Raw genomic sequence first — 22,949 nt, forward strand, 5'->3', positions numbered from 1 at the left:
GGATTGCTTATTTGGCCTCACCTACATCTTATAGATGGGCCAAAGGGTTGTAAAGTCTCTTATGGCAGGTGTTGATACCAGTAAAAAATGTTATAAGCTCAATCAGAAACCTACAGGAATATTTTTACACTATTTTTACCCCACTAGATGATTTAGTCGGGCTTTGAACTATGATTGTGTGCTTGCACAATGAATTCAGCCAATTGTGCACATTATTGAGAGCTGTCACGAAAGATCCACTTTGCAGTATCTTAGGTTTGATACTACACATTGCTGCACTGCAAGGTTTATTCGTTTGTTAAACAACTGCTCCCAAACCAACCTTTTCACTACCAGCAATCTTTCTCCCACTATCCTTTCTAAACCAATCCCCCCTTCACTGTTTCCCTCTCACAATCCCTAGCTCCACCACTGACTTTGCTCTCCATCTTCACCAGCCCTCCTTTTCAAAATCACCATCAACAAAACTATTTTCCTACTAATAAGCTCCACATCAACCCAACTCCTTCTCACCGCTAACATTTCTACCACTATATATTCTATCATTTACTCCCTTCCGTGACTAATAATCCCTTCTCGATCATACTTTCGCCTAGCTGGTCCCCGCCAGTCTCTTTCCCACATGAATCCTTCACTTCAGTTACCATACTCCATATTTATCTATTCCACAAGTCACCCACTCCAATAGCTCCTCTTTCCATCTCTTCCCCAACCACCCGCCCCACATCCACTAATCAATCCCTTTGTTCCACAAATAGCTTCTCATTCTAGCTCCTATATCTCCCAGAAATCCATGCTTCCAGTCACCTGCCACTAGCTCTACTGTCTCCAAATCTTACATGAACAAAAACGTACCTCCCTAGTTCCTTTTCCTTAGCGGCCTATTAATCAACCATCATGGTAAACTACCCATGATCCATTAGGAACCCTCTCCAATGTAATCTCTCTTTCACCATCTATAAAATTCACATCAACCCTTCTATCACATTTAAATTCTCTGCCTGCAGTGGACTCCTATTGTCGCCGATGCCGGTTGGTGAGTGATGATTTGCAACATAGGCTCTGGGTATGCCATGGGCTCACACACTTCTGTACTGAGGTGACTGATCAGCTGTAAGAGTTTTGTGAATACTGTCACAATATAAGGGAGGTACCCTGATCCTCGGAAAAGGGATGGGTATATATCAATGTAAGAGCAAACGTTCCCTTGATCACTTGACTGCAGGATAGCGACACGGAAAGTCATTTCCCACTCTATTTTCAGAGAGTCAATTGTAGATACTCTCTTTGGGAACTGCAGACCTCACATACAAAGGCTTGAATTTAATAACGCCTGGCCTGTGAGGTAAAAGGTTGTCCAGAGATCCACTTTCCTGGATTCTGCCAATTAATATATTCTATGAATCTCACAAATTGAATAAGTGGAACTGAGCTCTTTTAAAATAAAGAGGACTATCAACAGTCCAAGTCTGCAAAGAAATAGTGGATTATACAGAATTATTTACAGTGTAATACACTGAAAAGGAGACCCATACTTTAATAATACGGGTTTTTAGAGAAATACAGAGTATACAGGAGCAGTAACAGTGTCCTCAAGGTCGTTAAAGATGACACATGGGAAATGGATTCCCCCTGATAGCAAAATATGATAATCTAGAGGCTACAGAGTCACGACCAAAGATTTTTAAATTGCTCTATTGTCCTGAAGAAGGTGACGAAATACTTTATCACCGAAACGCCGCGTCGACAGTTTGTTTGTCTTTTTTGTAATATTTGTAAATTGACAAATGTTTTTTAATAATGTGAAAACAGTGTGCTCTAGCTAATCACTTACAGTGAATTTTGTGGTATCATTGTTAAAACTTTTTAATAAACTCATTTTTATAAGCATTCCTTTTTAATATTGTTTGATTTTATATATTTATATTTGTTTCTCTTCACACATAATTTTGTACTTTAGCAACTTGGAAATGTATTGTTGTCCTTATACATTTTGATCATGGATTTATTTTATCTGATTCACTAGTCTTAGGGTCTTCTCTTCAAACTTGGGAAAAGGGAACGTTTGCTCCTAGGGTTTTCTGAATAAAACAACATGTACAGTTGAGATATATGCAAACTGTGATTTGTTTGTGGGCTCTAAAAACATGTAAGGCCCTCTCCTGCCTCCTTGATTTGGCAATAATTCTTGTGTTCTGTTCAGTTACATGCCTCTAAGGCTGTAGTGCCACCCTCTGCAGAGGGATGCCATCATGTGGTTATTGCCTGGGTGGAGGCCAAGAGCATGTTGCTCTGTCACAAGGAGGCTAGGGTTCTTTGGAAGTATCCTCTCTCGCTGGGCTGGGACGAGCTCATTAAAAATTAATGCGTTCACAAAGTTGCCGCCCTTCTTCCATAGATCAATATTGTTGGAATACTTCCTGCACAGCATCACCCCTGCTTTGTGGTGATTTGCGTGGGATCATTCTGGCTTTCAGAGTAGCTTTGCACTGGCGTCTTTCCAACAACCTCATGTAAGACCACATCAGTATATGATATTCTAACCACTTCTTCTGCCTACGCCGCAAACTGCACTCGCGTTGCTCATAGCTTCCCAAGGTGGAGACTTCTTCGCATCTCGCAATACTCTTCTCCACCATGTCCTTGCCCCCTGCACACAACCAATGCCACAGAAGACTGCATTACTTGCCGCTTACCTTTCAAGTTTATTTGTTGCTCAGTTTTTCTACTGTTAATCCTAATTTGCTACTGCAGCAAACTACAACGTCCGCAAAGACAACCTGGCCCTGTAACCCTATCTGCATGTACTTAACAAGTCTTGTCACTTGCAAGGGGTTCACCAACACTCTGAAGTCCCAAACAGAATATCAACTCAGTATATTAGGAGTTTATTTATTACATTTGTAATGTATCTTTTCTCTTGCCTTGTACAAAACGTTCAATACATTTCTTTTTAAAAAAGACATGACAATTCTCTGCTCATAATTTCTATCCAACTAGACCCACACACACTAATCTGGTATTGGCGCTTTGTGCCGTCATAAGCTTACCTCTTCAGACTAATATTAACAGGAGTAGGTCCTGACATTCTCCCCACGCTGATTTCCAGAGGTGCCACCTGTAAGACACACAAATACTCACTGAGTGGTACACCTACACTCCAGACATGAATAACTGACAACAGAGATTATGAGAGTTGAACAAGAAAGGAATAACAAGTAACAAGTGGTTTAGGAGAAAGATAAGTATCTTTAGAGTTGCAACCTTTTCAATGTTCCCTGTCACTAGGCTCTCTAAACACTTCTGTTGTAGAATTTCAGCACAACTAGGGTAGACTTTTTGTTTTACCCTATATGACTTTCAAATTTTTATAAAGACAACTGCTGGTAACATTCTAGTATTCTAATGTATGTCTGGAATAGGAAGAAGACAGGATGAAACCCTTGGGGACTTGGGCAGGTAATGTGTATGGCTCTACAGAGGCCATCTAAAATGGAGAACAAAGTTACCTGCCTTCAATAAAGACAATTATAATGAATACTTTACTTCCTTAAAAAAATATTTATATCTGTAGACAGCAGCCTAGAAAAATTTCTAGTCTCAAGGCAAAGTGGAGCACCACTTACGTTTTGTGGTGTCACAAATTCCATTGTCGATCAGAGACAAAAATGCTGTACCGAACAAATGGTGCTGCTTTAATCAGGACCTCAGGTCCAGATATTTCCAGCACCAGAGGCACCAAGAATATTTAGCATGATTAAAGGGAGCTGGAGGAGCAAAAAGTATCTGCATATTTGTTTCACCCAGTGAGGAATCTGCAGTTAGAAGTCTCTATCAGAAGAACAAGTTACTTCTGTAATGCTCTTTCTGGTAAATACTCTATCTAAGCTCGTATTCTTCATCTTTTGAATATTCACACAGGATCCAGACAGTCTTTAGCAGTACTCCTGTACACCGCATGGCTGCACAACGGCAGTAACAAACTGAGCTGACTATAAGCTCCACCCATGCATGCTGACATCAACTGCTTTCTAGGCTGTTCGCGTCCCAAGACAGAGTACAGAAATAAACTGGCTTCAACCAGACCTTCAAACTTGGGACCTTATTAGATGGAAAAGAGCCCAGTTCACATACCGAGGAGCTGGGAGGGTTGGGGAGAAATCTGATTAGATAGAGTATCTACGAAAAAGAGCTTTACCGAAATAACTTGTTCTTCTGATACAGACTTGTAACTGCAGATTCCTCACCTTTTGAATGGATACCCAAGCGGTATTTTCCATAAGGTTTGGTATGTGAGCTGGCTCAAACCAAACAGTCATGCATGTTGAGCGGGCAAAATGCCCATCTTGACGGACCAGATGTCCAAGCAGTAGTGCTTCGTGTGGAATGACACCTGCATAGCAGCTTAGCAAATGTGGACAGGCACACCGCATGCCTACCCAGTGGTAGCAGCCTTGGCTAACACACTGAGTCAGGCGTGAATTAGTTAAGTTGATAGTGAACCCCAACATTGTTAAAAGGTTCTCTGTGGTTTGGCGATCAGTAATGAATGCCAAGCGTATGCGTGTCTTCACGTCTTCAGCAGCCAGTCGTCAATTCAGGGAAAGACTAGAATCCCTGACTTCAGAAAATGTGTTGCAAGCACCACCATCACTTTCAATAACACTTGAGGGGCATTGGAGAGGAACAGAGAAGCACAGTGAACAAACATCTACATTACTACTTTCACGTTAGACGGTCGAGTGGTCTTTTAGGTTTAAGTGATATTACAGGCATGAACTTCAAGCAGTATGGCAACCTAAGATACTACATAGATGTTATAGTTGTGCACCTCAGACAACAGAGTGACGTCTAGGAATGCATTAATGACAGTCAGATATCTTAAACAGCAGAGCTATCCCTGGAGTCACAGGAAAGATGAAAGCATGTGTACCTCAAAGCCCTGAGCTACCCCTCAGATTTTTCAGACAACAAAGACATGCAACTCTGACAGCAGAATAGGCATGCTCCTCGGAAAGAGCTGTAGCTCATGTTGAGCAGGGGTTACAAGCTTGCAAAGATCTCTCTCCGATGACGTATTTCAAGATGTGCACCTGAGACTCGAGAACTGCTCTTAGGTTTTTTCAATATTACAATTATGTACCTCTGACTTCAGTGCCATCCCTGATCCTGCACAGGCATTATAAAAAAGCGTATCACTTTCAAAAGTGCTATTTTTCAGGTTACACAGATGTTACATGTGTGTGTCTTAGACCGTCAAGCAATCCCACATATTGGAAAATCTAGGAGCCTCTGGTCTTAAAAAGGAGGTCTTAGTGCACAGATGTTACAGATGTGCTTCTCAGACAACAGCTATCGCTCAGGATACCAAAACGATAAAGCCATGTACTTCATGCAGCAGATCAACTTCTCACAATGCGCAGTTGAAATAGACCTGAACCTCAGAAATGCCATCAAAAGACAGCAGCACTAGCACGCAAACGATTCAGCAGAGATAGGCAGCATCCCTATCTATCACGCTGCACAATGATTAGTTCAGGTCTTTCAACAGCAGAGCTGTGCCTCAGGAAGCATGGCTGACAGACTCCTTCTTCAGGGACATGGCCACAAACTGTTGTAGTAACTGCAAGGTGGGTGTCGATATATCACTCATACGAGAGGCCAGTTTAAACTTTCCAGCCTACATTACTTCTCTAACTGACCAGCTTATGGGGATTTGTTGAAAAATGTGTTAAATGCATTGTCGTCTGACTGTGGCATTTAGCTATTGTGGAATGCTGTTCCATGACAGGCTATAACAGTGGGACAAGGGAAACAAGTCGCCATGAAGTGGACTGCTAAAGAACAAGTTACTTACCTTCGGTAACGATATATGTGTAAGAAACATTAGTTAGTTATAGAGTCCTTACCACAGAATTACCCCCAGGCGTCTGACTGGATTCGGAAAGATTTTTTGTCAGCAGTACCTCTGCGCGTCCGTTGTTGGCATCGTGGTCACCGGGATAACGTTGCGGTAGCTACTTAGACGCCGCCCTCGCACACTGACATCAGTTCTCTACACGACTTTCCGCACCCGAAACGCAGAGCCATGCAAGACACCGACCACTGGTGCACAAATTAGGGCCCTCAAAGGACATCCTTTACCCTAGAAATCAGTTCGCAGAACGGGGAGGATGGGTGGGGCGGTAAGGAGTCTATAACTAACTCATGTTTCTTACAGATATATTGTTACCGAAGGTAAGTAACTTGTTCATCTGAAAGAAACACGTTGGTTATAGATTCCCGACCTTAGAATAGATACCCCAGCAATACCAACCAGCGACCAAGAGCAAACCAGAAAGTGCTGGAGAACAGAACGGCCAAAGAAGCCGTCTCTCCGGACTTGATTGTCAAGGCAGTAGTGTTTGGTAAAGGTGTGCAACGAAGCCCACGTACCTGCCTGCCAAATGTCATTCAGAGGAACTCAACGTCCCAATAGTTGCCGTCGCCCTGGTGAATGGGCTCGCATCCCTACTGGAGGCTCCTCTGCCAGAGAATAACAGACTTTGATACACAAAACAACCCATCAGGAGATAGTCCACTTGTGTACGGCCCAACCTTTTTTGGCGCCCACATAGCAAACAAAGAGCTGGTCATCCACCTGGAACTGTTTTGTGAGATCCAGATAAAAGGAAAGCACATGTTTTGGGTCCAGACGGCGGTGCTTCTCCTCCTCTTTCGAAGGATGCAGAAAGACGGTAGGCAAAGTGATGCTCTTGCCGATGTGAAAGGCAGTGACAACCTTGGGCAGGTCCTGAGAACCACCTTGCCTGGATGGACAGACAGGAAAGGAGGCTTGGAAGAAAGGGGCTGGAGCTCACTCACCCGTCTGGCAGATGTGATGGCTTCCAGGAAAGCAGTTTTAAGCGTCAGAAGCCTTAAAGGACAGTTGTGAAGCAGCTCAAAGGCAGCGCACATTAAAAAAGTTAAGACTAGATTCAAGTCCCACTGAGGCAGAACGAAGGAGATAGGAGGAAAAAGATGAGTTATGCCTTTCAAGAAACGATTGACAACCGGGGACTTCAAAAGAAAAGGCTGATCGGGAAGCCGAAGGAAGGCAGAGATGGCCTTTGATAGTGCCCAGATCAGAGCCCTGATGGGCTGAAGAAAGCAGGAACAAGAGAACGTCAGAAAGAGGGGCAGAAAGGGGATCCACAGCCTTTGCTGTGCACCATGCCGCAAACTTGTTTGCACCGGCAGGCGTATACCATCTTAGTGAAGGGACGCCTGGACGGCAAGATTACATCTCAAACGTTTAGGCAGTTCAAAAGATGTCAACTGCCGCTGCTCAATCTCCACGCAAGGAGGTGGAGGCTGGACAGTTTCGGGTGGAGGACCATCCCCTGCTGCTGCGATAGAAGATCCTCCTGAAGAGGCAGTCTAATCGGAGGATCGATGGCCATGTTGAGCAGCTCGGGATATCAGACTCTTTGTGCTCAATCCGGAGCAACAAAAATTACTTGGGTCAGTCGCGCCTGAACTTCTTCAGCACTCTGGGCAGAAGTGGTATAGGCAGAAAGGCGTACAACAGACTGCAACTCCACTAGCGAGTGCCGACTTGGAAATACCAACGTGCAGAATTGCGGACATTGCGCGTTCTCTTCGGTGGCAAATAGATCTAACCAAGGCTCTCTCAACTGTTGAAAGAGACCTTGCACCACTTCCAAGTGAAGACGCCATTTGTGATCCATCATGCACCTGCGGCTGAGTTCACCGCCCTGGCGTTCAGGGAACCTGCCAGGTGTTAATATGCCCTGATGTTCCAGCCATGTCCAGAGGCCGAGGGCCTCCTGACATAGGGTCCACAACCCCATCCCGCCCTGTTTGTTGCAGTACCACATGGCGGTGGTGTTGACTGTGAACACCTGCACTACTCTTCCCCAGACAGAGGGAAGGAATGCCTTGAGTGCAAGACGACTCACCCGAAGCTCCAGAAGGTTAATGTGGAGCCCGGACTCCGCCGGAGACCAGAGGCCTCTGATCTCCTCCTCTCCCATGTGAGTGCCCCATCTCAGAAGGGAAGCTTCCGTCACCACCGCGTGCTCTGGTTGGGGAAGGGAGAGGGATCTGCCGTTGACCCAATCCTGGTTCGTGAGCCACCACTGCACCTGTCGAGCACTGCCCTCCGAGATCTGGACGCAATCAGACAGATTCCCCTGATGCTGCGCCCACTGGAACTTCAGGTCCCACTGCAGAGCCCGCATATGCCACCTGCTCAGCAGCCTCAGGGTCATCCGGACCGAAACCCGGGATAGAGGCTGAAAGATCAGAATCATAGCCCTAATATCCCGGACTCGCTGTCGGGAGGATAAACCCGAAACCACGTCGTGTCCAGAACCGCTCGGATGAAGAAGTGCTTCTGAGAGGGAATCAGGTGTGACTTCGGAACATTGATGGAGAACCCCGGCGAATGCAGGTCAGCTGTAGTCTGGAGGTGGGAGACGACTGCTTGGGGCGAGCTCACTTTTAACAGCCAGTCGTCGAGTTAGGGGAAGACTAGAACCCCTGATCTGCGCAGATGAGCTGTGACCACCGCCATCACTTTCATGAACAACAGAGGGGCGCTGGTAAGGCCAAAGGGGGGCACGGTAAACTGAAAATGCTCGTGGCCTACCGTGAACCACAGGTAATGCCGGTGGGCAGGCAGGACGGGGATGTGAAAATAAGCGTCCTGCAAGTCCAATGCTACCATCCAGTCTCCAGGGTCGAGGGCAGACAAGACCTGAGTGAGCGCCAACATCTTGAACTTTTCCTTCCGGACGAAGCGGTTGACGTTCCTGAGATCCAAGATAGGACGCAGGCCCTTGTCCTTCTTGGGTACCAGAAAATAGTGGGTAGAGCAACCACAATCTACTTCTGGGGCAGGAATGAGCTCGATGGCCCCCTTGGCCAAGAGGGCCAAAACTTCCTGTTGAAGAAGTGCCAGGTGATCCTCCGACATGGTGGTATTGAGGTGGCATAGCTGGAGGGGTAGCCTTGAAGGGGAGGGAGTACCCCCTTCGGACTATTTGCAAAAACTACCTGTCTGACATGATGGTGCACCAGTGGGAGAGGTGTTGGCAAATTCTGCCGCCCTCTGGAGTTTGATGGGCCTGAAAGGTCGGACTAGGAGGGTTTGGAGGCTGGTGGACTGGCCTGCCTGCTGGCCCCCTGAACCACGGCGTTGGTTCCCACGTCCCAGGCCGTGCGAAGGTTGGAAACTTGCTGCAGCCTGTGGCCTTGGACGGGACGTAGTGGGGCAACCCGAAAAGCAGACTGTGCTGGGCAGCTGGAGAGGCCAAAGGACTTGGCCGTAGGCCGTGAGTCCTTGGAACGCTCTAGAGCATTGTCCGCTTTGTCGCCAAAAAAGGCGACGGCCATGTCCATCAGGTTGTTCTGGAGATCCCCTGAAAAGCCAGTCGATCTCATCCAGGCGTAGCGACGAAGGGCTACAGACGTGGAAATCGTCCTGCCTAGAGAGGCAGTATCCAGCCCACAACAGATAGTAATCTTAGCTGCATCCCTCCCGGCGGCAACAGCCTGGGAGAGCACTGTCCGGGCCTCCTCCGGACACGGATGCAGCACCTGCGCAACCGTATCCCACACAGAGTGGGGATAATGGCCCCAATAGACATGTGGTGTTGAGCGATCGTAGTGCCAAGCTCGTGGTAGAAAAAATGTTCTTCCCAAGATGTTCCAGCTTCTTGGATTCCCTTTCCGGTGGAGCGGTAGGGAATGCGCCCTTGGAAGTGGAGGCTTGGACCACCAAGCTCTCCGGGGTGGGGTGTTGGGAGAGGAAAGTGGGGTCGCCCGGAGCCAGGTGGTGGCGTCGGGCAATCATCCTATCCACAGGTGCCCCCGAGTTGGGCCTGGATCACGTGCCCAAAAGGACGTCGGTAAGGGCCTCATTAAACGGACGCAGGGGCTCCGAAGAGCTCGCTGCCGGTTGAAGCACCTCTGTCAGGAGGTTAGTCCTGACCGCCACCATAGGAAGCTCGAGGTTGAGGGCCACGGCTGCCCTACGCAACACCACTGTGTATGACGCTCCCTCCTCCGGAGCCACGGTAGGAGGAGACAACATGCCATGGTCAGGAGATGTGTCAAGACCACTGGCATCCCCGAGTTCCTCTCTCCAGTCCTGCTCAGATTCCATCTGATCAGTTAAAGGGTCACCTGACCCCTCCCAGTCCTCCTCCTCTCCCTCAGGTTGCCAATCTTCCAAAAAGGGACCCCAGGCGTGAGCAGGGGTACAAAAACCCCTCTTGGCGCCGGATCTGGCATTGGGCGATGCCAGTCCAGCTCAAGGTCCAGGTCTACATCGGGATGGAGGCCGGGGTCGACGCCGGCCGGGGACACGACTGGCGTCGGTAGCGGTGCCAGAGGAAGCTGCGCCAGTGGAGGTGTAATAAGGTCAACCGGCGCCGATCCCGATCCCGATCCAGGCCTGGATCCAAGGGGGGCCTGCGGCGCCATGGCTGGAGCCGAGAGGAAAGAAAGCCTAGGCCCCCCAACCGAGTTTGAGGTTTGGGTCGCCCAAAGATGAAATGCATCGCCTCGTAAAAGTCGCTCCGGGTCCTGGGAAGGGAGGGAAGCCCGAAATCGACTTTTCGGGCTCCGCGCACAAAGCCATGGGAGGGGCACCGCCCGCATCCCTCGTCCCGTCAGCCTACCGACGGGGAGAAGTCGGAGAGCAACGATGCTTCTTCGACTTCTTTTTGTGCTTCGACTTACCCGAACCCGATTGCGAAGACTTCGATGACTTGGACGAGTGGTGATGGCTCCGCGACTGGTCCCTCGACCTCCCTCGCATCCGGGACCTCGAACGGTGGGGAGCCAACTGCCGGCGCTCAAGCAGCTTTCGGGACCGCTCCCGCAAAGCATTCAGCGCCATCGACCGGCAGTCGAAGCACGACTTGGGTTTGTGGTCGCGCTCCAGGCAAAAGAGGCACATGCATAACTGACATCAGTCGGTTACAGGAACCGCATGCCTTGAAGCCGGGCTTCCCTCGTGCACCAGGAGTCGATGGACTTAAAAAATGAAGTTGACAAAAGTCGAGAAAAAGTCAGAAAAAGAAAGAATTGTTGTCAGCGCGCAAGGGTGGGGTCTAAGTAGCCACCGCAACGTCATTCCGTCGCCAATGACGGACGCGGAGCCAACGACGCGACCTTCCGACACGCAGAGGTACTGCTGAAGTAAAAACTTTCCAGATCTAGTCTGGGGGTAATTCTAAGGTAAGGAATCTATAACTAGCGTGTTTCTTTCAGATCTATTATTATATTGCAGGTGGAGTAAACTATGTTTTTCATTGCATGGCACTGTGCCTCCTATTTCAGGCACCCATAAAATATACAGATTGGTTTTTAGCCAGCTCACTTAAAAGAACTTTCTTTAACACGCACAGCAGAGCTATTTCTTGGGGTAACACATTTGCTTTATTGAAGGTGCTAGGCAAGCAGTAGAAAGGATGGCCCCATCTTACGGTTGGATGCTGCCGGCAGCTAGATGATCAGTTCCCTAGAACTACATATCCTCAGTTCTATGGACGACTTGAAATCGAATTAGAAACCATAAACCAATTGGCATTAAAAAATACATGCTTGAGATTCTGCAGAAAACACTCCCATTCCTGTTATGGTAAGAGCTATCATAGCAGCAAAGTGTTCCAAAATAGTAAGCATACCCATACACTGAGCATGCTTAAAGTGCATCCATATCTCGCTGGAATGTACAACACTGTCCCCAAAAGCAGCCAGAAAAGGAAATGAGGCCGCAAATACAAATGGATAGAAGCCTATAAGAAGCTAGGTTAGACTCATAAATAGGTGTTACATTGCAAACAGTCACTGCATGACGGGCAGGCAACCGCAATCGGGACCACCGGAGGCTGGCTGGCTGGCTGGCTGGCTCTCTGTCTCTGTCTCTGTCTCTGTCTCTCTCTCTCTCTAGAGAGAGAGAGAGAGACTGATTGCGTGTATGTAGACAAACCTATTTTGTAAAAGTTATGCTACTTATAATTGTAATAATAATATAAATAAAAATTTAAGTAGTTAAGTAAAATTACTATAATTTTAAATAATTAAATGTAAAGTAATTAAGAAGTAATAAATGTAAACAATTACAATTGAATACGTTTTTTTTCAAAATAGGATTTTTCTTTAAATAGGAGCAGTAAGAAGTTCTTAGTGCTCAGGGATGGGTACTGTACAGAGGTAGTAGGAAGTATCTAGGGATCAGGGAAGGGTAGTGTACAGAGGTAGTAAGGAGTTTTTAGGGCGGAGGGATAGGTAGTCCAAAGGGGTAATAAGGTGCTTTAACGGTTAATTTTAATACGCCGGATAGACAGTGTGATATTGGGAAACTCGATTGTTGGATATATAGGGGCTCACTACCCTGCTGCACATTTGCCACATTGAAGAGGCTTGGGGAACCAGCAGCGACTTTGTTTGGATATGTGTGTATATGTTTTGGAGCAGTGATTGTTCATAAGGTGTCTGAACCACCACTGGAGTAAGGATGTCTGTGCTGCGGTGAATTATTCAATTCAAGGAGGTTCAGTTATACAAACTGACCCCAACAGATATGAATCTTTTTAGGATGTGTCAAATGAGAGGTATGTGAAAAAGCACGCAATACAATTCGGCAGGATTGAGCTTTCTTCAACAATGTGGATGTCCAAGACAACTGTGCCTGAAGTACTCTGCTGTATATAAAGGATTAATGAGTTATGGAGGCATTTATTCTGTAACTGGGAATAACAAAGTGAGGAATACTAAGGCCACCATTTGGAATGTGACATTTTACACCATGTCATTATGGCGCTCATTATATGGCACATTCGAAGTGCTAATGTGCAGTCCTTTGCCGCTGTTTACTCTGTTGGAACTACCAATAGGAGGGAGATTGATGTATTTTAAAGTAGACAAACTCTGCGTGCTAAAAGTTGCTTTTAATTGAGGAACATTGAGAAAGGCATTATTGCCCAAACGCGTTTGTTCATATTAAAAGAATTACCGAACATGCCTCGTGAGTGCTTCACAACTTATGAGCTGGATATATTACGTGAGCCTACACTCATGTGACGGCAGGACCCGCTTTAAGTTCGGCACCTCCTGGTGAGTTTTGGAGCAGATATATAGACATATACACACACATATATGTGTGTATACACATATCTATATATACATGCATATATATATTCATATACATACATATATATATATATACAAATATATACACACATACATACATATACACACACACACACATATATATATACATACATATATGTATGTATGTATGTACACACACACAAACACACACACAGTAATTACACAGTGGCAGCCGCTACTGTGTAGCTATAGTTAGGGCCTAATTAGTATAGGAAATTAATTTTTTTGTTAGGCGCATCGTGTCTTGTCATATATGGTTTGGTATCCGTATCCATAAATCTGGATTATTTACATAATTGCATTATTTGCACAATGTATTGTGTTTACATTTTTTGCGTAATTTGCACAGTATAGAATAAAGTTTTTTTATATGATAGAATGAATTTTAATCCATAATATTTGCACTTTATTGCGTGATTTGCACAGTCAATTGAGATTGGATACCATTATGACATGTACTAAATATATCAAATGCATTTTATGCGAGACAGCTACATATGTATGTATATATGTTTTCAACTGCTCTACAATATTTGATTTACGCCTGAGTGGTTTTCTGGATTTTAGCCTGTTATTTATTTATGAATTAGGTGTTATTTGGTCTGACACGAATTTGTTTGGAAAACACACTACATATAAATGAGTAGTGTGTCTTCACTTTTTAAATATCACATGGTGAAAAAAATGGTGAAAAAAGTGCAGCCAATTGAAAGTCTCAATGTATAAAATGGGCTCATTTTATTTTACTGACCATCTGTGAGCAAGGGCGGATGCCCGAAACGCGTCAGATTTTGTGAAGACTCGGCTTTGAAATAAATCAACTATTGTGCCTTACTTTGGATCTGCGTGGTTTCTATCTTCTCCGTGGATACGGATTTTTGTTGAGACTGCAAACGTGGGATACATACATATATATATATATATATATATATATATATATACATACAAATATATACACACATACATACATATACACACACACACACATATATATATACATACATATATGTATGTATGTATGTATGTACACACACACAAACACACACACAGTAATTACACAGTGGCAGCCGCTACTGTGTAGCTATAGTTAGGGCCTAATTAGTATAGGAAATTAATTTTTTTGTTTTGCTAATAACTTTGGCGTTGTTTGAGGAATCTTCATAAACCTTTCCAAACAGTTTATTAATCTCCGCTCCTTCCTGGCAAAGTTACGGGGTGATCAGTCAAGTGGGGGTGGAAAGAATAAAGGAACAAGGGGATCGCAAAACACAATGCCTCCATGGAATTTCCATTGGGATTTTTGAACAGCGCTGCGGAATTACACCAAATTTGTCAGAAAGCTAGATCGTTTCCAAGAAAGCCTGCTTTCTGTGAATTTGTCTAAATCTGTTCAGTAGTTTGAGAAATTAAGGTAAAATAAAAATAAATAAAAATATCTATATATATCTATATAGAGATCTATCTATATATATATATATATATATTTATAGCAGCTACTCGTCTCCTCTTGTACGTAGAAAGACACAGCACTCACGGGGGAGAGTCGTAATAAATCTTGTGGACTCTCCCCCGTGAGTGCTGTGTCTTTCTACGTACGAGAGGAGACGAGTAGCAGCAATATTGGCGAGTGCACCCCCCGCTGTTACAGCACCCGTTTGTGAGTGCGCGAGCCTGGTGCAGGTGGAGCAGCTATATATATATATATATATATATATATATATATATATATATATATATATATATATAGTCGAGAGTCCTGCGGGTATGCAATTTCAAAGGGAAACCACCTTAACCATGGAGCGTGAACCACGCGGGATTGAACCACGCAGGCGGTACCACGCACGTTTAAACCACGAATATGCCTTACCCACGCATATGCTTGGTTAAGGCATATGCGCGGTCGAGTTGCTACTGCTGCCGGGCACAAGAGCAGGAAGAGGAAGGATCAAGACGAGGTGGAGAGGTAAGTCAGGTTTTGAAGGGGTGGGGGTAGTTTGTAGGGGTTGTGGGGCAGTTTTCAGGGCTGGGAGGGGGTCAGTGTAATTTACAGGGACAACGGTGAGTCTGGGGTTTTAGGGCTCAGGGCAGGGGACAGGAGAAGGGCAGTTATAAGGCTGAGGGGGCAGCTTGGCGAGGGCAGGCGGGGTTAGGTTTTAGGGGGACGGGGCTTGTTTTATGGTTTTGCGAGGGGCCGGGGCTGGGGCCGTTTTTAGGGGGTTGAGTTGTAGGGATCAAGGCAGGGGACAGGATAGGGGCAGTTTTCAGGTGGAGGACAATTACCTGGTGAGACCATTGAGCCATATCTGTCGATCTTAAGAACACTGGCTGCATCATTAAGCTCAATGATTTACATGAAGAGATTATAAGAGACCAGATGATAAACTGAACCAGTGACATTAAGGTTAGAAAAAAAGTATTAGGTCTAAAATACCACTCACTTGAGAAGTCAATAAGCATTGCATGTCGTATAGAGAACAAACCTTGATATGTAAAGAAACTTAGCCATGATCAATCAACATGTTAACCAGAGTGTGGTGAGTGGATAAAAGGATTACGGGGTTTAGTACTAAGCAATGCTTCAGATGTGTAAGTATCAAACACAGCCGAATACAATCCATGTTTTAGATGCAAAGAAAAAAACCAGGAAACGTTTCTAGAGTATACAGAGAACGGAGAAAGGAAGGGGAAAATTCTAAAGTGTGTTTGTTGAATGAACACAAGACAAGTGATGACTATGGTAACTCTGACACGAATGGTGAGGAGGTGGAAGTATTAGTGTGTAGTACAGAAAAGAAAGAAGACAGTTCTATTTCAGAAGTCTACCACCCATCAAAATGTGTAGCTGAGGTGAAGGAGTAGCAATCCACACGTGGGCTGACTCATGTTCATGTTAATCAACGAGTCTGTGTGGAAGAAGGTCACTGGCACTGAACTAAGCCCTACTGATGTAGAAATGGACAGCTACTGTGGTGTTTAATTGCAAATTCTAGGTTATTTTATGACTGAGTTAAAATGTAAAAATAGAAGGGCATCTTGTGTAATATGTATATGGTGGAAAAGGGCAAGACCTTGTTAGGATGGAGAGAGCAATATTTGCGAGGGATAATACTGGACCCCAAGCATCCCAACTAGATACTCCTAACTGCACAAGAGGCAGTGGAAAACTGGAGTTCCCAATTTCCCAACTCATTTGTGGAAAAGATGGGATGTCTAAGAAAATGTGAACACTGCATAATTAAAAAAAAAGATGCAGGGCCAGATGTACAACCCTTTTATTTGCAAGGCTCTAAATGAAATGCACAACAGTGTGTTTACACTGTTTTGCAATTCCCAATGGGGTTGCAAATTGCGACGCTCATTAATATTAATGAGCCTCTCGCAATTTGCGAGCCCATTGTGAATGCCAGCCCTACCAGGGATGGTGGCCTGCTGGGCTCAGCAGACCACCATGTCTGGGACTGCTTTTTAATAAAGCAGCTTTTTTTTTTTTTTTTAAAAGCAGCCCGTTTTCCTTAAAGGAAAATGGGATGCATTTAAAAACAACTGAAAATGAAACGTTTTTGTTTTATTTTTTAAGTATAGGCTCCTGCCCTTAAAAAATTATTTTGCACCTATTTGCAAAGTGGAAGGGGTCCCCTGGGGAACCCTTCCCATTTGCAAATGCATTACCACCTACTTGAAGTAGGTGGTAATTGCAAGTATTTTGCGACTGCAATTGCAGTTTCAAAACATTGGTACATTGTTTTGATACTCGCTATTTGGAAGGGAACGCCCCTTCCAAATAGTAAGCCGCAAAACCTATTTAGCGAGTTGCAAAAAAACTGTGACTTGCTAAATAGGCTATGTACATGGCCCAATATGTTTTTGAACGTGCAAACGGGTTCGCAAACCTGTTTGTGCATGCAAAAACGAGTCGTACATCTGGCCAACAGTGCCTAAATTGCTTGTGCAGGATCATTGAACCGACTGAATTGTCAGAGTGGCTGAGCCCAATTGTTCTAGTTAACCCCTTTGATGCTCATGACGGAGCGGTTCCGTCATGAGCATCGGTTGGGCTGTGCTCATGACGGAACCGCTCCGTCATGGGCACAGCCCCGGGGGGAAGCGCTGGCGCTCCCCCCCTGGGGCTTGATTTTCGCACCAATTGGGGGGTTGGCAGCGGAAGAGTTTCCGCTGCCACCCCCGAGCCCCCCCACGCTTCCTGATGACGTCAGCGTGCACAGCGCGCGCCGACGTCATCAGGAAGCGATGGACGCGCTGGAATTCATTTCTTCCCGCGCGTCCTACGGAGCAGGTAGGTGTTTGGCTCCGGGGTGGGGGGGGGCGCGGAATTGGGAGGCCTTGAGGCATCGGGGGAGAGGAAAGAGTATTTCCTCTCCCCTGATGTCTCGAAGCTGGGCATTCCTGTCCCACGATCGCGAACAGCGTCGCGATCGTGGAGCAGGGATGCCCCACTAGACACCAGGGATGTCTTTTTCTTCATTTAGGAAGCGACCCCTTGGACAAGGGTCGCTTCCTTGGGAGCATAATTTACTGTAAGACTTTTCTGCCCCCCCCTGGGGGCAGATCGGTCGACTTTCGGTCCGTTTCTGCCCCCAGGGGGGGCAGAAAAGCCCACTAGACACCAGGGATGTCTTTTTCTTCATTTAGGAAGCGAACCCTTGGGCAAGGGTCGCTTCCTTGGCAGCATAATTTACTGTAAGACTTTTCTGCCCCCCCTGGGGGCAGATCGGTCGACTTTCGGTCCTTTTCTGCCCCCAGGAGGGCAGAAAAGCCCACTAGACACCAGGGATGTCTTTTTCTTCATTCAGGAAGCGACCCCGTGGGCAAGGGTCGCTTCCTTGGCGGCATAATTTACTGTAAGACTTTTCTGCCCCCCCCCGGGGGCAGATCGGTCGACTTTCGGTCCGTTTCTGGGGGGGCAGAAAAGCCCACTAGACACCAGGGATGCATTTTTTTTGCATGAGGAAGCGACCCCTTGGGCAAGGGTCGCTTCCCTTGGGGCATAAATTATGGGAAGACTTTTCTGCCCCCCCTGGGGGCAGATCGGTCGTCTTTCTGTCTGTTTCTGCTCCCAGGGGGGGTAGAAAAGCCCACTAGACACCAGGGATGTGTGTTTTTAGAAGTTAGGAAGCGACCCCTTGGGCAAGGGTCGCTTCCTTGGCGGCATAAATTATGGGAAGACTTTTCTGCCCCCCCTGGGGGCAGATCGGTCGTCTTTCGGTCCGTTTCTGCTCCCAGGAGGGGGGGGGGGGCAGAAAAGCCCACTAGACACCAGGGATGTGTGTTTTTAGAAGTTAGGAAGCGACCCCTTGGGCATGGGTCGCTTCCTTGGCGGCATAAATTATGGGAAGACTTTTCTGCCCCCCCCCGGGGGCAGATCGGTCGTCTTTCGGTCCGTTTCTGCTCTCCCGGTAAAAATGGTGCCTCACTTGTGTGGGAGGCCCAAGTACCCGCGGCAGGCAAGGGCCCAAAAGGTAGTGAGGCGAAATCCACATTGCCTATCAAAAAAACGTTTGGGCCCTTGCCTGCCGCGGGTACTTGGGCCTCCCACACAAGTGAGGCACCATTTTTACCGGGAGACCTGGGGGAACGCTGGGTGGTGTTAATTTTGTGTGAGACCGGTGATGCCACAACTTTCCCACACCAAAAGGTGTGAAAAAAGTGATTTTTTCAGCAAAAATTGAGGTTTGCAGGGGATTCTGGGTAAGGAAACGTTGGGGGATCCACGCAAGCCATACCTCCCTGGAAGCCGCCGGATGTCTAGGTTTCAGAAACGTGTGGGTTTGGTAGGTTTCCCTGTGTGCCGGCAGAGTTACGGTTCAAAAACTACAGCTAGTCACTTTGCCAAAAAAGGGTCATTTTTCACTGCAAAATTGAGGTGTGACCACGTTGCGTTTTGTGCCGTTTCCTGTCGCGGGCACTAGGCCGACCCGCGCAAGTGAGGTACCATTTTTCTCGTAGGACTTTGGGCAACGCGGGGTGGGTGGAAATTTGTGGATCCACGCAGATTCCAGACCTTTCCATCACAGAAATGTTGGGAAAATGTGTTTTTTTTGTAAATCTTTTACATTTGCAAGAGATTCTGGGTAACAGACCATTGTGGGAGGCACTCAAGACACCCCATCCTGGATTCCCCTGGGTGTCTAGTTTTCAAAAATATATAGGTTTGCTAGGTTTCCCTAGGTGCCGGCAGGGCTAGGGTTAAAAAACTACAGCTAGTCACTTTGCCAAAAAAGGGTCATTTTTCACTGCAAAATTGAGGTGTGACCACGTTGCGTTTTGCGCCGTTTCCTGTCGCAGGCACTAGGCCGACCCGCAAAAGTGAAGTACCATTTTTCTCGTAGGACTTTGGGCAACGCGGGGTGGGTGGAAAATTGTGGATCCACGCAGATTCCAGAACTTTCCATCACAGCAATGTGGGGAAAATTTGGTTTTTTTGTCAATTTTTTACGTTTGCAAGGGATTCTGGGTAACAGACCATGGTGGGAGGCAGTCGAGTCACCCCATCCTGGATTCCCCTTAGTGTCTAGTTTTAAAAAATAAATATATAGGTTTGCTAGGTTTCCCTAGGTGCCAGCAGGTCTAGGGTTAAAAAACTACAGCTAGTCACTTTGCCAAAAAAGGGTCATTTTTCACTGCAAAATTGAGGTGTGACCACGTTGCGTTTTGTGCCGTTTCCTGTCGCGGGCACTAGGCCGACCCGCGCAAGTGAGGTACCATTTTTCTCGTAGGACTTTGGGCAACGCGGGGTGGGTGGAAATTTGTGGATCCACGCAGATTCCAGACCTTTCCATCACAGAAATGTGGGGAAAATGTGTTTTTTTTGTCAATTTTTTACATTTGCAAGAGATTCTGGGTAACAGACCATGGTGGGAGGCACTCAAGACACCCCATCCTGGATTCCCCTGGGTGTCTAGTTTTCAAAAATATATAGGTTTGCTAGGTTTCCCTAGGTGCCGGCAGGACTAGGGTTAAAAAACTACAGCTAGTCACTTTGCCAAAAAAGGGTCATTTTTCACTGCAAAATTGAGGTGTGACCACGTTGCGTTTTGCGCCGTTTTCTGTCGCAGGCACTAGGCCGACCCGCAAAAGTGAAGTACCATTTTTCTCGTAGGACTTTGGGCAACGCGGGGTGGGTGGAAAATTGTGGATCCACGCAGATTCCAGAACTTTCCATCACAGAAATGTGGGGAAAATGTGTTTTTTTTGTCAATTTTTTACGTTTGCAAGGGATTCTGGGTAACAGACCATGGTGGGAGGCAGTCGAGTCACCCCATCCTGGATTCCCCTTAGTGTCTAGTTTTCATAAATATATAGGTTTGCTAGGTTTCCCTATGTGCCGGCAGAGTTAGGGTTCAAAAACTACAGCTAGTCACTTTGCCAAAAAAGGGTCATTTTTTACTGCAAAATTGAGGTGTGACCACGTTGCGTTTTGCGCAGTTTCCTGTCGCGGGCACTAGGCCGACCCGCGCAAGTGAGGTACCATTTTTCTCGTAGGACTTTGGGCAACGCGGGGTGGGTGGAAAATTGTGGATCCACGCAGATTCCAGACCTTTCCATCACAGAAATGTGGGGGAAATGTGGTTTTTTTGTCAATTTTTTACATTTGCAAGGGATTCTGGGTAACAGACCATGGTGGAAGGCACTCAAGACACCCCATCCTGGATTCCCCTGGGTGTCTAGTTTTCAAAAATATATAGGTTTGCTAGGTTTCCCTAGGGGCCGGCAGGGCTAGGGTTCAAAAACTACAGCTAGTCACTTTGCCAAAAAAGGGTCATTTTTCACTGCAAAATTGAGGTGTGACCACGTTGCGTTTTGCGCCGTTTCCTGTCGCAGGCACTAGGCCGACCCGCAAAAGTGAAGTACCATTTTTCTCATAGGACTTTGGGCAACGCGGGGTGGGTGGAAAATTGTGGATCCACGCAGATTCCAGAACTTTCCATCACAGAAATGTGGGGAAAATGTGTTTTTTTTGTCAATTTTTTACGTTTGCAAGGGATTCTGGGTAACAGACCATGGTGGGAGGCAGTCGAGTCACCCCATCCTGGATTCCCCTTAGTGTCTAGTTTTAAAAAATATATAGGTTTGCTAGGTTTCCGTAGGTGCCAGCAGGTCTAGGGTTCAAAAACTACAGCTAGTCACTTTGCCAAAAAAGGGTCATTTTTCACTGCAAAATTGAGGTGTGACCACGTTGCGTTTTGCGCCGTTTCCTGTCACAGGCACTAGGCCGACCGCACAAGTGAGGTACCATTTTTCTCGTAGGACTTTGCGCAACGCGGGGTGGGTGGAAAATTGTGGATCCACTCAGATTCCAGAACTTTCCATCAGAGAAATGTGGGGAAAATGTGGGTTTTTTTGTAAATTTTTTACGTTTTCAAGGGATTCTGGGTAACAGACCATGGTGGGAGGCACTCAAGTCACCCCATCCTGGATTCCCCTGGGTGTCTAGTTTTAAAAAATGTATAGATTTGCTAGGTTTCCCTAGGTGCCGGCAGAGCTAGGCTTCAAAAACTACAGCTAGACTCTTCACAAAAAATGTGTAAATTTTCAGTGTGAAAATGTGGTGTTTTTGCCACACAGGTTTTGAGCCACTTCCTGTCGGGGGCACTATGCTTACCCACACACGTGAGGTACCATTTTTATCGGGAGACTTAGGGTAGTTCAGATTTGTAAAGCAACTGTTAATACCTATTGATTATTGATGCATTTCTCCCTTCCAAATGAAAGACATTGTGTAAAAGAAAAGTCATTTTGAAAAATGACCAATAATTGTCATGCAAGTATGAGTATTCCCAATTTCAAAAATGTGCAAGTATGCACTGTTTCTAAACTCTATAATTTGTTCCCATTTCAGAAATACATAGGTGTCTTTCATACCAATTTTTCCATGTATACATTTTCACACAATAATTGCTATATACCCGGAACAAAAGAAAAAAAAAAATGCTGCTCAGTTTTTTACTCTGGGTTCGTTGGGCTCTTGGTGAACCTACAAGTCCCATATATCCCCACAACCAGGACGGTCCAGCAGATGTAACGGTACATTGCTTTCAAAGAGATGTCATAATTAAAAGAAGTTACAGGTGAAAACGTTGACACAAAAGGCTGCTTTTTTCAACAAATTTTTAATTTTTCCTATATTTAACTGTTAGTTTCTATGAAAAAACCTTGATGGATCTACACAAATGACCCCTTGCTGAATTCAGAATTTTGTCTACATGTATAGCTTTCCAGGATCCATTATTGCTTTTCTACCCATTTCTACCATTATCTGGAAGGAGGTTGAAAGCACAAAAAATAGCAAAAATAGGGTATGTCCCAGTAAAATGTCAAAACTGTGTAAAAAATGTTGGATTTCTGACAAAAATCTGTCATTCCCTAAAAGCTGGAGAAATGGTGATTTCAGCCCCACAAACCCTTTTTTGATATCATTTACAGAGAAAAACCCAGACGCTTTCATTTGCAGCCACTTTTCCCCGTTTATCACAAAAAAAACAAAATGTTGCTGTATTTTGACTAATTTCTGGGAACCTTCTAGGAGAATCCACAAACCCTGGGTACCTTTAGAATCCTCATGATGTTGGAAGAAAAGGACGCAAATTTGGCGTGGATACCTAATGTGGTCAAAAAGTTACAGGGGCCTAAGCGAGCACTACCCCAAATAGCCTAAAAAAGGCTTAGCACAGGAGGGGAAAAGGCCCAGCAGCGAAGAGGTTAAGAAAGTTAATGGAAAATTATACATGTGTGTTGACTTAAGG

At 45.9% G+C, this 22,949-nt stretch overlaps 1 protein-coding gene across 9 annotated transcripts in view; it reads right to left on the reverse strand.

Annotated features, from left to right (window-relative positions):
* The window catches only part of PPFIA3 (PPFI scaffold protein A3), a 966,668-nt gene that overhangs the window by 83,236 nt on the left and 860,483 nt on the right, over positions 1-22,949 (reverse strand). For 8 of the 9 annotated variants that reach the window (XM_085616258.1, XM_085616264.1, XM_085616259.1 and 5 more), the window contains one exon: positions 3,051-3,118. In XM_085616258.1, the coding sequence (XP_085472384.1) occupies positions 3,066-3,118 (53 nt within the window). In that variant the 3' untranslated portion in view covers positions 3,051-3,065. Of the gene's footprint in view, positions 1-1,933; positions 3,119-22,949 lie in introns of those variants that run through there. The other variant, XM_085616262.1, reaches the window with a different exon arrangement.

This window comes from Triturus cristatus, chromosome 7 (genome assembly GCF_964204655.1).
Source record: "Triturus cristatus chromosome 7, aTriCri1.1, whole genome shotgun sequence".
NCBI classification, from domain to species: Eukaryota; Metazoa; Chordata; class Amphibia; order Caudata; family Salamandridae; genus Triturus; species Triturus cristatus.